The 16,260-nt window shown below is 33.6% G+C and overlaps 1 protein-coding gene across 1 annotated transcript in view; it reads left to right on the plus strand.

Annotated features, from left to right (window-relative positions):
- Positions 1-16,260, plus strand: part of LOC129223056 (uncharacterized) — a 79,126-nt gene that overhangs the window by 35,073 nt on the left and 27,793 nt on the right. The window contains exon 4 of the mRNA XM_054857621.1: positions 15,271-15,364. Within this exon, the coding sequence (XP_054713596.1) occupies positions 15,271-15,364 (94 nt within the window). The remainder of the gene's footprint in view (positions 1-15,270; positions 15,365-16,260) is intronic.

Consider the following 16,260-nt stretch of genomic DNA (forward strand, 5'->3'; position numbering starts at 1 on the left):
GAAATTTTCCATCATCCTCTGTCACAAGTTTTACTCACCTCTCTATCCATTGAGTGTGGTATCAAATATCCAAGTTATGGAAGGGCTTTGTATTTAAATAAATATTAAACATCCGTTTTAATGCTTTACTTATTTCTCCATTACGTTTAAATGAATCAGGACTCACCACGTGGATTTAGCAGCAAGTCGAGTTCTCCCCCCCCCACACACACAGAAACACCTTACCCCAACCAACCAACCAATTTGTGTGTGATTTTTCTGTTTAAGTTAAGAAAAATTTGACTTAGTATCAACATGTTCCTCAATGATCTTCATCTGAATGTTGTGTATTTAATCAAACCATGTTGGTTTTCATGCCCGCAAACTTTTCCACCAGTCTCTGTCACAAGTTCTATACATCTCTCCATTGAATGAGTATGGCATGGAAATTTCGCATTTTCATTGAAATTTCTATACCCCGAACACAGTATTTCAACGAGTGATCCAGAATTAGCTGTTAAAAATCTCAGACTCCTCAGTTAGTCCTAACGGTTAACTATGCTAACTGGGTGTTAGGACTTCAATGTTTCCAAAATTAGTCCAACAGGCGTAATGCAGATACTAGAAAAAATATAATAATGATCTACGCTCCTGTTTTGTTTGACATTAAGATGCATTACACCGTGAAAGACGGTGCGAAGCATATACTAAAGGCTATTCAAACAAGAAATTTACCGAATTACATTATAAAAGAAATCCTTGATCCCGTCATTAATAGAAACTCGTTCTTTTGTCATCCAGAGAATATGATGTGACAATGATATTGGACTACACACAGCGCATTCGAGAATTAAGCTACAGGAGCAAATTGAAATCCTGAAATGAGCCGCCAGGATTCTTCCAAGTTTTCATTAATTAATTTTCAAGCCGCAGATTATCCTGACCTTATTAATCGGCTCATTTATCAGCTGATACCACTACCATTGTAGTCAAATATGGCAACTGCAGACTTTGAACTTCATTGAAAGTCAAAACTTTGACATATCTTGATTATTTGTTACCACACTCAAATGGTAGAGAGATGTGCAAAACTTGTGAAAGAGGCTTCAAGATATTATTGCAAGCATGAAAACCCAGAAGGTTTTCATAGTAAATAGCAATCAGATGAAGAACATTTGATTCGAAATAAGAAGTTAAAGAACATCATAATGAACCACATCCAAATTGGTTAGTTGATTGTGCATTATGGTGAGCTGGACTCGGCTTGTTGCAACCGCTACCTGGTTAGGCCCATCATTTAGGGGTTCAAGGGGTGGTTCGTTGCCCCTCCCGCCCTCCTACCACGACATTGAGAAATAAATGTATTTACATTTGGGTGGGCGGGAGTTTTGCTGTTTTCTGTTAAAACTTCCATTGAATTTGCACCCTTTGACCCCCCCCTCCCCGGAAAAAATTTGAAATGGCGTGCCTGCACCTTGGTGAGTCCTGAGTCACTTCATCATAAGAGAACTGTATTTAAACATTAAAAAGGATATTTAATAGTATATTTTTATAGTTTTATGTCAACTTAAGAATATTTGTAATAATATGACTTTTACTTTTAAAATGATATTTTAAGGCTTTCTTCGCGAATTCAAATGATCTACAATTTACCCCCAAGTTTTTTATTTGCATTTCGGTAACTATACAAAGTGTATTTTTTATACCATTAGAAATGAAGTAAATTATTTTTTGAAAAAAAATATAAGTTTTTAAAACTTGCCGATTTTTTCAAATTTTTTTCTCAACTTGAGGGATTTTGCTCGATTTCCATTTTTTTAAATAAATTTTTTAATTATTTTTTCCGTTATTAGGATGCTAATGCGCAAGTTTTCCGCGCTATTAGAAATTGATTTGAAGAAACAAATGGTTTTCGACCCACCCTAATATACATTCTCAGCAGTGACAGTTAATTGAACCGTACCAGCCGTATATGCTTTTTGCTCCGAAGAGCGGAGCTGCTATCAGTCATTTAAGATGACGGTTGTTTTTCAGACGTCCACAACTTATGAGCTGCGAAGTGTCATTCGTTTTGTACGGAGCAACGGACAAAAGCCCATAGCAATTCACATGAGCACCTACAGTTCACACCTTGCGCTAGTGATTTTCACGTTTTCGCTCCACTGATGAAGTTTCTGGCAGGGCAGAGATTCACATGTGACGAAAAAGTCAACAACGTGTTCTGACGGTGGTTCCACAGGTAGCCGGAAGAATTTACCACAGGGGGATCTCTAATTATTGCTGCGATGGGATAAATGTCTGAACCGGTGCGGTGACTATGTGAAGAAACAACGTAAGGTACGTAGTACGCTACGTATATTTGTAAATACCTGTATGTACCTGTTTTTGGCGAATAAAAAATAGGCGCAAAGACTTTTTGATTTGCCCTCGTGCATTAAATCCATTGCATAGTCCATTGCATTAATCACAAATCGATTTTGAAGAAAACTAAATATTTCAAATTTCTATTCTCCTATTGTCTTCTAATAACTACGTGTCGTTCGAGTTCGTTTATTTTGGAAGAATACGAAATGCAGTTAACTAGTTACGAAATAACCATTCATAAAGCCTGTTAAACGTCTTACAAATACGGCTCAGATTAAATGTTTACTCAGGATTGGGAGGTATCTTATGGAGATTTCAGTTATTTTCTCAGAGGATTACCCAAAGAACCAACTGTTCCTCTTAAAGCTCCCGCCGATAACATAAAATCGTCCGAAATGCAGGCTTCTGTTAAGATAAATTGTGGTTCCGTGTTTTATTTTTATAGCATACTCCTAAAGATTTACTTCGTTTTATTTATTGCTCATGCAAATGTTTGCACTTGAATCCAGCTCTGCAATAGAACATATACGAAGGAAGTTTGATAAAAATTAATCACAATCCTCTTATATATAATTGCCGATGATTGAGTAACGCGCATGTTTCAACAATGAAACTCGCGCCACGGCGTGATAATTTGATAATATGTTTTGGTAATGTTTAACATGCAGGAAAGGGCATTATTGTGACAAGGCCGAACTCGATCTGGTAACTTAACTGTTTTACTTTTAAGACTGTCATTTCAGGGGAATGAAGAAATGAAAAAATGGTCAACATTGAACGCTACCTAGTGGAGTTTAGGGTTAATCCACTAGAGTTAGGGATACAATTTCAAACATTAAAATATCACCAAACAGGCAATGGTTTCGTTCATATGTAGAAGCAATTTTCACTCGTCATACCTTGACGGGTGACATCTAGTTTTTATATAATAAGCAATAAATCAAGTTAATGTAATCTAATAGTGCGCTTGTAGTGAAAAATATGAAGAATGAATAGCCAAAGCTAAGGCCCCTATTATATGAGCCGGCATATCAGCTGAAGATTAGCCATTTCGGATAGGAGCGCGTGTTTGAATGGTTGTCTTTTCTGGCAAGTTGTTGCGTTTGGTGATTTTTCACTGCGATCAATTATTAGTGGCATGTGAATTGTTTATTAAATAAAATATTTTTTTCGGAAAATTTGGTGAAACCCGAAACTTTGCTATAGTAATCCTAGCAGCGCAACAATGAAAAATCCGATCCAAAATGGCTAAACTTAAGCTGATGCGACAACCTAATTATATCAAGGCTCTGGCCAAAGCAGGTTTCAAGGTCATGACGTCATTAATTTGATTTTATCACCTGATCAAGTACATATAGTTTCATTTCTAGAGAAATGGAAGCGACACGCTACGAACACTATGCGTATTAAAACTCTGCTTTTGCATAAAACAATCATCAGCTGAAGCACATGTGATGCTATAAGAAGCAAGTCATCACTATTGATGAAAGTTGCTTTCAATATTCTAACACTGAGCCCAAGCGCTAGAGAGAGTCAGTTTCATCTCCAACACCCCAGAAGGTTTCTGCTTGCAAAGTTGTGGTCATTATCATTTTCGATAACTAAGAAAAGGTGTACCAACATGTACCGCAACATACAACTGTAACTGGACTATATATTATTAAAAATCAAAAATTTCTTCATGGCCATATTCATCGCAAAAAGATCAAATTTGAAGAAAATAGGAGGAATGCTGTACCACGGCGATGCAATGTCACATTTTTCAAATGTAGTTTTTGACAATCGTTCAAAAATCAACGATACATGTGTACTTCATCCTCCACCTAGCCCTGAGTTAGCCCCCAGTGATTTATTCCTCTTTTCAACTTAAAAATAAAAAAAGCAACTTCTAACATTTCCCATCTTCAGACGCAGTGGTGAAACCATCGGAGGTGATTTAAAACGATCTGTTCAAAAAGGATTCCCTGATGCGTATTTTTGAAGACTGGGGAAAAAGATGGGACAAGGGTATTTCAAGTAATGGGGATAGTTTTAAGAAAGACCATCAACATTTGAAGTATTAGTGCAGGATTTTTTCTTTAAATTATGTTATGAACATTCCGTCGACAAATCTTGTAAAATTTATAGTTTTATTAAGTTATAGTTTTGTTATTAAAAAGATTTAAACTAGATGCATGAGATGAGAGTGTTTTCTCGTACTAGCTATTATTTGTTGATAATATCCTGTTTAAATATGGTAATGTTTATTAAGGCACAGACATTGACGGTAAGTTTACACCTTGAAAACTATATTTTTCAGAATGTAAAGAGTTATTATTTCGAAATGTCTGACTTCTATTTTCATATCTTAATATGATGTTCAATTTAAAACATTAGAATAAAATAAAGTACAAAAAATGAAAGAAAGTAGAAGGACAAGGGAATGGTAACAAAAAGAAAAAAAAGGCAACAAAAAATTGTTTTAGGAAGCATATAAGATCTTCGGTTATACTATCGAAATTTCAGAGTTAGTTGAACATATCGGGGCCAGTTAACATCTGCAAGAATATCTTTGTTTTAGGCTAGTATAATTTCGTTTGAGTTTCACTTTATAGTTAACTAGCTGCATTGCCCGGCTTTGCCCGGCCTACCTTAAAAAAAACCATTGTGTCAAGTGAAGTATATTCAATAACCAGACTTAAATGAAAGAAGAAGAAAAAAAAAACATCATGCAAAATTTCCCCTCCAAACAATGTCGACAGATATTAAAATACTTTTAAGAAATTAAAATAAAATGTGAAAGATGGATTTAAAAAGCGTAACCATGGAAACACAAAGTAAAATAAGTTTAAGAATTGAAAATGAGAAAGATGGAAATAAACAATGGATTCAAAAAGCGTTACCGTGGAAACGCAAAACAAAATGGTTAAAAACTTGAATAGAGAATAGATTTTCGAGCTTCATTTAATTCGCTTGTAACTTTTTTTTTCAATTTGAGATAGAGGGTTAAACTTTCGACTTTAGGTCGAACTAGATCTGGAGTAAAAAAAGCAGCTCTTTCCAATGGTGTCTAACGGAAAACTGTGGGACAATTCCTTCACTTTTTATTGATGGATTTAATGAAGAAAGTAGTGCCTAAATTTCAGCTAAGCCTAAACAAATTCGAGCTCAAAGAGCAAATACCTCCCGCCGTAAGTAGGGTAGAGCGTTGAAACAAATTATGTAGAACGCGGGAAATTCTACTCTTTCCAACGATATATAATATTAATATGTGCAAGTAATTTTTCACCCCCATATTCGGGAGTTTATGTGAATATTGGGACTAAATTGAAATAAAAAAAAGAACTATTCATCGAATTTTTTTCGAACTGGTATGCAAACCTTTTCAGGACTTAAAGGAACAAACTGTGAAACTTTGAGCAAAATCAGCCGGGTAGTTCTCGAGTTTTGCGAGTTCACCCACACAGACGTTTTTTGGGGACTTCATTTTATATTATGTAAAGATAAAAATAGGACTTCAAGGAAATTCTGGAAGGAAGTCTGTGGTGGGCCTACGTCCAGGAGACCCCATAACACCTACAGGCTTAAAATTTTGCACAAAACGTGTGCACCTGGGTTTTTTTTTTTTTTAAATTCGAAGTAGTTTTTTTGTAATTAATTTTTTAAGCTCAAAATTCGCATAAATTTCCTATCAATGCCCATGAAACGGGTGAAATATTACTTGCACATATTAATAATATATATCGTTAGAAAGGGTAGAATTTTCCGCGTTTTACGCAATTTGTTTCAATGCTCTAACTTAAATACAGCGGGAGTAATTTGCGTTTTTAGCTCGAACTTTTTTAGACTTAGCTAAAATTTAGGCACTACTTTCTTCATTAAATCTATCAGTAAAAAGCTAAGGAATTGTCCTACACTTTTCTTCATGACGTCACTGAAAAGAGCGGCTTTTTTTTTTACTCCAGATCTGACTTGACCCATGGTCGAAAAACTGAGGTTCTATCTCCTAAGGAAAAAAAGTTACAAGCCGTTAAAAATCAAATTCGAATAATCTCATCTCCATTAAAATTATTAATGTTTTATTTGGCGTTGCCATAGTTACGTCTTTTCGATTCGCATGTTTCTTTTTTCTTTTATTCCCAAACTTTAAGGGTTTCGATTTTAACGGAAAATCTTAGGCTCAACTCAATTCAAGCCCCGAGCTAAAAAGCATAATATATTACTGAGACCATGCATGTACAAAACTGCAGTTTTACAATTCTCAGGAGTCCCTTAGCCCTTACGGCTCTGCAAGTTGGTACAAGTTATTTTGAAACCCGGGGAAGGGGTGCTTTTTGTTCCAAAGGGAGTTCATAATGAGTTTTCAATCTATTTCTTTCCAATTGACGATTCAAATCTTTGCGGTTCAAATAAGATTGCGAAGCAATCTTTGGGGGTTGGTGAGCGCTATCGAGCAGGGGGCAGAGCCCCCTAGTAGATTAGAAAAAAAATAGAAACACAAACACACACACACACATAACTAGAGGTTCTAGATGAATGCAATAAGTTCGTGTTTATTCTACAAGTTGTTACTATGTGTACCAATTTGTGATAACTGGTGATAAATTAAAAAAAAAATGTAATACAGTGAAATTCTAAATACGCGTAGGAAATATCATGATTGACATTTCAAGATTGAAATTCTTTAGATATTGCAAGCTCAGATTATTAAACTAACGTAAAATAAACTTTTCCATTCAGAAATTCTTGAATAGTTACATTAAACATTTTTTGAAACGAGAAAGTAAATAATCTTTTAAAGGTCTTATGCAATTCTGCTATATCGATTTGTATAGTAAAAGTCAACACTAGAAACCTAGATAGAATCAACGGAGCAAAGATTTTTAAACAGGTGTTTCGAAAAAATGTATCTTCCTGGAGTCTTTTGATGAATTGTAATTTACAAAGGCATGGGCGTAGCCAGAGGAGCGCAGGAAGGCAAATCCCCCCTCTCCCGTAGAAGACAACCTCTGGCTCCCACGCTGTTTACTAATATCACTAAGATAATATTAAATTGCAAGTTTATAACTTCAATTTCAAAAATTTTCTGGCTGAGAGCCACGTAACAATTTTTTATGCCGCTATCTGACCAAAAAAAGCATAAAATGATTTTGAGGTGATAGGACTATAATTTTAAACAATTTCAGAGGTCTGCACTGGGGATGGGGGAACAAATAAAAACCACCAGTTTCATGCGCCTATGCTTGCCGCTCACTAATGGAAATCATGGCCGCGCTCATCACCGAAGGTAGAAGACATATTTTACTGCAACACACTAACCATTTTGTTAAACTATAAGATAATCTGTATCTCGGTGAAAAAGACGAGTGTCGAAACTGGAAACGTTTGTCACCTATCCTGTCAATCTTCTTTCACTAACCTGGATATTTTTAGTTTTTTTTTTTTTTTTTTCAGATATTACCCTTTCCTTAATGTGTGAAATGTTAATTTTTGTTTAATTCAACAAAATCATTATTTTGTTTTTGTTTTGCGCAAAACTTCTATCAGAGGTCTCTGAGAAAAAGCCATGATTATGTTTTTCTCTGACTTTTCTTATTACTTTTGAGAGTGCTCAGTTCTTTAGTTTTAATCTGTGATTCTATAGATCAATTATAAGCAACTTAAAGTACAGGAACACTCAGAGGTACTTTTTTAAATCGATAAATGTTCCATTTAAAAATAGAGGATATAATCAAAGAAATTATGATGAATACAATAGTACATGCTTTGTTTCAGCACCATTTTTTTAATTTCCAGCAAAAAAAGCCTTAAAACGCATTTTCTCTTCGGATTTAGTTAAACTAAAAATGACTACAAAACAACGCACAAGAAGTAAAAATTATTAAAAAAGTACTTATATTGTTCAGCGTCGGTATATACACAAAAATTCCGAAACGTTAATGATTACTTCAGGGCAGGGGCGGCAAATAGGGGGGTCGAGAGGGGGCGGTCGCACCCCCAAATTTTTTTTGAGCAGAAGGATAGAAAATAGGTGAATTTAATTTAGGTAAGTCGGTAATCAATGTTCATTAAAAAAACGCACTGGTTCTCAGTAACTATTTGATGAAACTTGACACATTCCCAGACTAGAAAAAGTGTTTTTCGTTATTTGGATGATGACTTAGAAATTCATGAAGTATTTTTCGGCCTTTTTAGAACATAGAAAACTGATAGAGAACCATGGTTAATTTTGACTAAAAAAGACATTTCCTCATTATAGCTAAATACTCTTATTTCATACTTGTGTGCCCAGTATATCGGTGGTAGGTCCAATATGAGAGGCTTGTGCAAAGTGGTGTGGCTTCATGGTTTTCCCAAGAAAATTCCTTGATATTTCACATTGACTTTTATGTTCATTTTTTAAGTGTATATTTATTTAATGAGTATTCATCGCTTTCTTCTGCTAGAAACACGTTTCAGCTGCTCATGCATTATATGCTTTCATAGAAACATCTTAAAAATGCATGCGGTTATTGAATTTAAAAAAACATATCAACAAATACCTTTTATGGGGCTCTATAATTATGCAATCTCGGTGTGACACAAGATGCTCTTCAAGATTTAAAATCATAAAAGAATTTCTCCGTAACTTCAAAGCAGTGATTTGACGACTGGAAGAATTATTGCAAAACGATTCCTTCAATGGTGGAAAAGCTCACGCCCTTTAGCATGTATGACTTCGTTTGAATTTTTATTCAATTTGTTTATTGAGGAAAGTTTTTAAAAAAGTTCACCCTATCAAATCATCTTCAATCCGCTACCCTTAATTTTCTGACTATTCAAACCACAGTTCAATCAAAATAAAAAGTGACAAAAATCCACATGATGATGTGAAGTCAAACATTGATTTTTTAATATTTGTATGAAGTAATAGATTCAGTTTAGAATGAAATTAACACAAGATTTGATGAAAATTACTTTTCTGTATGGTTGGCTCTATATTATCTGGATTGGATTTTGAAAACAAAAAATAAATTGTTTCAATTATGAGTAAAATTTTTAGCATGAGGCAAAACAAAATTACAAGCAATAAACTGACAGACCGGTTATCACATCCAGAGACTGCAGTTTCGTCCTTGTTATGGACTCATCAGTCTAGAATCGTGAATAACAGAGCTGGAGGCAGATGACATCTCATTGAAGCTGAGAGCGCCGACGAGACTAGATTATTCAATGATGAAAAATTAAGCCCCTCACAATTTTTGAGTTGCCTGGGTGATTTTGAAGAGCAAAATATAAAAAGTGTTTTCATACATAACTTTATTAGTTCAATTATTTTTTAACTATTCCAATCAGCTCAGCTAGTAGAGAAAGTTTTTTTTATGTCTCAGGAGGTTAGAGAATTATTTTTGAAGCACAATGGGCAAAAAAAAACCCCACTTTTTTATTTAACTGTACTGGCAAAACAGCACGACACTGGGCATTGATAAATTAGTAACACGATTCCCTGCTCTTCCGAATTCCAAAAATCATGCAATAAAACTTTTCTAAAAGGTATAAAAACTTTAGGATCGAGATGTATTATATGATAACTTATTAAAAAGTGAATCAAAATTTTAATTGTTTCTAAACACTAATTTTTATTCATATTAAACCGATTTTATGACCACTTCCTCTTAGCTAATGAGTGTTTGGGACCGCACTGTTGTAATACATATTTAAGAAACTCGACCCCCCAAATGAAATGCTGAAATGCCGCCCCTGCTTCAGGGTAACGTTTCGGACTCTCATGGGTTTACACCCATGTTTTTTTGCGAAAAACTTCCTGAATCGCTACAAGTTCTTTGAATACCTATTATATTCAATGGGGGAAAACATTTTTAGCTACCAGTGTAAAAATGTATTAATCGTCTTTATTTGCTGCTTCTCTTTCAGCTAAATTACAACTTCTCCGGAATGACTGAGCCAAGGCAAAATGCAGTTTTTGGATATTATCGCTTTAACGGAATTGCTTGCAATTCCTTCTTAGTTTTGGTCATATTTGCTTTTGAAGCTGTCCTGGTAAAGCAGGAAGGTGCCAGGCTATTACTATATATACATATGTAAGTTTTCACTGAAGTTCCTAAGTTAGCCCAGAAATGACTGGCTTTCATTGGGAAGGTTTTTGATTTCTTCAGAAAGATTCCAAGCTTACTTCAGAAAGACTACTTCTAGTCCGAAACTTTCCTGCATTTTGCAAAATATGTTACTGGCAGAAATTAGGCATATTTGCTGCCCCTTTTTTCCAGTTATGTTTCTGAATCGCTTTTACAGTGTAAGATCAGTGTTAACATTCAAGTAACACGAGTTTTCGAAAAACTGATAAGAAAGACTGATTTTATAAAATGCTCCAAAAAAATTTATTTATAAAACAGTAAACTTTCGTTAAAACGAATACCAATATAACGAAATATCCGTTTCAACGAACAATTTAGTCCCACTGTAATTGAAGTTACATTGCTTACAATTCCATCACAGCGAAATTCCCGCTACAACGAACAAAAGTTATGGACCTTTGAAGTTCACTGTAACAGATATTCGCTGTTGTAGTTTTTTTTTTTTTTTTTTTTTAAAGAGGAAACGAAACTTTTCAGGCGTAGTACTGTTTTTTTTTTTTTTTGTTTTTAAAACTGGATAAAAAAAAGAACTCTTGTCATGAAATATTATCTCTCTAATCTACATCCAAATCTAGAATGTATTGAGAAAAATAGATTGTAAACATCTGAAGGTTCTATTTCTTCATTTTTACCTTTGACCTTTTTGAAAGTCAACGAAAGTGCAGAATATCAAATTACGCCGATTCTCGCACAGTTCGTGAAGAGAAAGAAAATGATGACGGAAGTGATTGGATATTGTTAAACAGCGGTAATTCATACGCTGTGATTGAAAGGTCACATTTTTTCAAACATTTGTGCTCAGGACTAACATTTTTCGGTGTTGTACTTCTTGAGTTTTTGACAGTATAAAATCAACTAAACAGTTGAACAATGGGCATCTTTTGTGAAAATATAATTGTTGCTTTACTGCGCAGAAGAAATATGAAAAGAGGGAAACCTTGGTTACTTTACATAATTAGAAAAAGGTGTATAAAGACGTCATATACTTTTTACAGACTCCTTGAGAAAAGAGGATCTCCAAATGTGATTAAAATTTCTCAGATAAACAAAATGCTCCAAATATACAGTCTGCAATAGTACGACAAAAAAATCACATATCTTTTTGATTTGCTCCTTGAAACGTCGATTTTCCTTTTTACTCTTCTTCTCCTGCCTACCACGAAGGATCTTAACTTTTTGATTTGGATATTTTCTCATTTGTCACTTATATAACCAATAGCCTTTTGCTTTGTTTGTATTTAAATTCGTTTTAAACCGTTAAACAGTACAATGCACATTATATGGATTTTTGTTATTATTATAATTTTTTTTTATCATTTGTATTCGAGCTGTGATGTTAAAAAAATTTAAATACAAAAGGTCTATTAGAAGCATATGCCGTAGGGAGGAACAAAAATGGCTTTTCAAAAATATTATTTTTTCAAAAATGCTTACGGATTAGTGTGAGAATGTTGCCTTTAAGGTTCAATTAATAAGAAGAAAAAAATTGGTTGCTATACTATAATATATTTAGGTGGCCCAAAAAGCATGAAGTTAGTTTAAAAAAATACAAAATTTAAAAATAAAAGCTTTGTTAGAATATTTTACGGGTATATCGCACATGTAATATAACAAAAGGTGAACCTAAATGCATTTTTAGCATTCGAACTGGAAAAAGTTATAATTTACAAAATAAATATATATTCATATTTTTTTTAAGCAAAATACTGTTAAAAACATTGAAATGTCCATTTTTACCGTTTTAATTACTCTTAATGTTTACAATTGACAAATTAAAATGTGTGTGTGTGAGTGTTTATTTTGATCAAATTTTGGCATGTTCTCGCGTGAGTAAATTTTGGTTTTTGTATTTCCTTCTCTTAGGATTGAACTTCAGACATTTTGAGAAAACTCAGTTACCAATTTCACTATTTTTTCCACTGCCTTCGTCGGGTAGAGGAGAGAGGGAAAGTCAATAAGTGTGTCCACTTGACCATTTGGTTGAGTTACACACTGTTAAAAATTCAGGAAACTTTAATGGTAAATATTACTGCAAAACGGAACGTTTACAGCACACATAAACATTTACAATAAATTGTACCGAAAAAAATTAACGATAGCAGCGCCAATTGATACTCCATGTGACTTACAGTGCAAAGCATATAACACCGTATTTCCCCCAACGCGTATGGTGGGCAGCAAAGCCGCCTACCAATACGAAGGTCACGAGTTCGAACCTGTGCTTTGCATTTTTTAACTTTAGTTTATTCTACCGTAAAATTTTACAGTAAAATACGATTCTACGGTAAAAGTTACTGGCAACATGGATGCCAGTAACTTTTATCGGAAAATTTCAGGATTGCTTTTAACAGTTCAGGGGCCTTCACTTTAAATCTTTCAAGGGGTCACAAAAATACTTTTATTAAGGTTTCAGTTACATTATTTTATGTTTCTGATCATGCCAATGTAATTCTTTGCGTCAAAGTTTATGCGCGGAATTTTATACTTCCCAACACCGCTCTTACTTTATGTTCTTGCTTTTAAAACGAGTTGTCTTACATTTTTGGTTGTAAACTTTCCGGATCCTTTCGTTTTACCATCTAAATCACATAAAAGGTGTTGAAAAGATATCTCATTTAAATGGAGCAAACAAATTAACATTGGAAGGACTACCTACTTCCTTTTGAACAAAAAAAAAAAAAAAAGACTCGGAAAAATTCGCTGGAAATGGCTATGGTGTACGCGTAAAACATTTTAATGCACAAATGCTCTTTAAAAAGTTGGCATTGGCGCACTCTGTTGCTGAAACCGTGAAGTTTCTGAGACGTTTTATATGATGGGACATGAAGCCCCGTTTTATTCTATACTTACGTTTTATGGAAAGTCCCTGACATATTCCAGAAACATGACTAACTTTAATTGGGAAGGTTTCTAAGTTTTTCAGAAAGTTTCCAGAGAAATTTCCAGTAAGTTGCAAAGTTTTAGTTGTAACTTTCTTTTTACTTCCTTTTACAAAAAAGAAAGTATTGTATTCGCAAAAAAATGTTCACCCGAAAATCGGCCTTAATTTCCATTTTGCTCACCCCCAAATGAATGTTTTTTTTTTTTCAACCCGACTACACATGGATATGTGCCTAGGAACGTACAGACACCCGAAATATCCATTTTGACGATCCCCGAGTTAATTACGACGAGTTTCCCCGTGACGTCTGTATGTACGTATGTATGTGCGTATGTGTGTAGGTGTTTTTGTGTGTCGCATAACTCAAGATCGGAATGTCCTAGAAAGCTGAAATTTAGTATGTAGACTCCTAGTTGGGTCTAGTTGTGCACCTTCCTTTTTGGTTTCATTCGTATGCTCCAAAGGGGGTCTTTTGCCCATTTTGAGGGAGAAATCATTGTTAATTTCGATGTAAACTCAAGTGGTGTTATAATTTGAAGGGCATTTGGCGATATATCGCCAGTCTTTTGGTCGCCAAGTTTTGTCGTCAACTTAGCTACAAATTTGGCGATTTTCTTAAATTTTTTTTTTTTAAATTCTGGTTTCAATTTGGCCACTGTTGGTGATATTTAGAGAGTAAACTATTGAATCATATTAAAATTGCCAATAATAAGAAAATTACATTAAATTGGAGTAAAAGGAAGTCATGTGATGCACACATCAGCTCGTTTAATTCCTTTTACAAAAAAGGAAATATTGTATTCGCAAAAAAAATTTCACTCAAAAATCGACCTTAATTTTCATTTTGCTCACCTCCGAATGAATGTTGAATTTTTTTTTCGAATCGGCCAAGCGTGGATATGTGCCTAAGAACGTATAGACACGCGAAATATCCATTTTGACGATTCCCGAGTTAATTACAACGAGTTTTCTTGTGACGTCTGTATGTACGTATGTATGTGCGTATGAGCGGATGTATGTCGCATAACTCAAGAACGGTATGTCCTACAAATTTGAAATTTGTTACGTAAACTCCTAGTGGGGTCTAGTTGTGCACCTTGCCTTTTGATTGCATTCGGGTGTTTCTAAAGGGGTCTTTTGCTCCTTTTTGAATGGGAAATCATTGTTAATTTCGATGTAAACTCAAGTGGTGTTACAATTTGTCGGACACTTGGCACATTATCGCCAAACTTTTGATCACCGTTTTGTCGCCAACTTGGCGACAAATTTGGCGATTTTTTTAAATCTGGTTTCAATTTGGTCACTGTTGATGATATTTAGAGAGTAAACTATTGAATAACATTAAAATTGCCAATAATGGGAGAATGACATTAAATTGGAGTAAAAGGAAGTCATGTGATGTACACATCAGCTCGTTTTTTTTTTTTTTTAGTTTTTCCAGATATGTTACTGGATGAAATAAGGCACATTAGCTGCCTATCATTTTTCAGGAACATTTCAGAATAATTTCAACAGTGCAAGTACGCTGCGTTTTACTTTAAACGATTCATACGGAGCTATAAGATGCTCTATACTCATAAAAAATATTCATTAGACTTCACGTTAATTTTTCCCTCAAGTGCATTCCCACCTAATACACAATAAAACCATGAAAAAATAATAACACTTCTAATAAAATGCTATCATTTTTGCTCCAAAATTTCTTGAAAATTATTTATTTAAAATACGATTTGAGACATGATAAAATTCAGATTTGTTAACACTTACACCAAATTTTAAACTTTGGAAAGAAATATTGACGAAATTTTATGAGAGACGTCCTTCCATTTGTTTATCAAACTGTATGATAATGACGGTTTTTTTCCACTCCAACCTTGCAATGACAGCGCCACTCTTCATTTTCTCTGTTTACTTGATTCTTCTTCCAATAAGACATTAAAATTCAAAACGCAATGGGTGTTTTATGTATTAGCGTTCTTGTTTCTGCACTTCTTGTAGGATTATGTCTTATTTTGTTTTATTGCTGGTAAATATGTCCATATTTCTGTTTTTTAAAATAATTAGTGCTCTTGTCGGAAATGTTTTTCTTTTAACAAGCATATACGTATTTAAGTTAAAATTTGAAAATGATATGTTTCATTTGTTATTTTTTTATTTAAAGATTATATTATTAATAGGGAAACAATAATCATATATATATATATATATATATATATATATATATATATATATATATATATATATATATATATATATATATATATATATATATATATATATATATATATATATATATATATATATATTTATTTATTTATATATATATATATAAATATATATATATATATATATATATATAAAATAAAGTTTGACGAAGCAATGCAATTAAACCACGTTTGTCCTATATGCGATTGATTATTACATATATATATATATATATATATATATGTAATAATCAATCGCATATAGGACAAACGTGGTTTAATTGCATTGCTTCGTCAAACTTTATTAATGAAAATATAATTAAAACTATATTTTAAAAAGCTACTCAAACAAAATGGGAACAAAATATACGTTGATTTCTGTCTAATCGAAGGAATAACTAAAAGAAGGTCATATGGCTCCAAAGAGTCTTACGTTTCTGCACTTTAACATTTATTTATTTACTGACATCAGATTTTTGCTTATGTCTTTATACCAATGTGTCATGCCAAAAAAGCATAACCTTATTTTACCCGAGGGCAGCGGTTTACATTAGAATAAATCTCGAGGGCACACACATAAAATGTAGTGAAGTGTTAACTTGTTTTTTAGATAACTTGGGAAAGCAAGGAAATGGGAAAAGAAAATTACAGAGCAATAGTTGTTGTGGCAGGAATTGCAGGCGAGGAATATGTTTGGTACTTGCTTGCAATTATTCCC

This window comes from Uloborus diversus, chromosome 5 (genome assembly GCF_026930045.1).
Source record: "Uloborus diversus isolate 005 chromosome 5, Udiv.v.3.1, whole genome shotgun sequence".
Taxonomy (NCBI): domain Eukaryota; kingdom Metazoa; phylum Arthropoda; class Arachnida; order Araneae; family Uloboridae; genus Uloborus; species Uloborus diversus.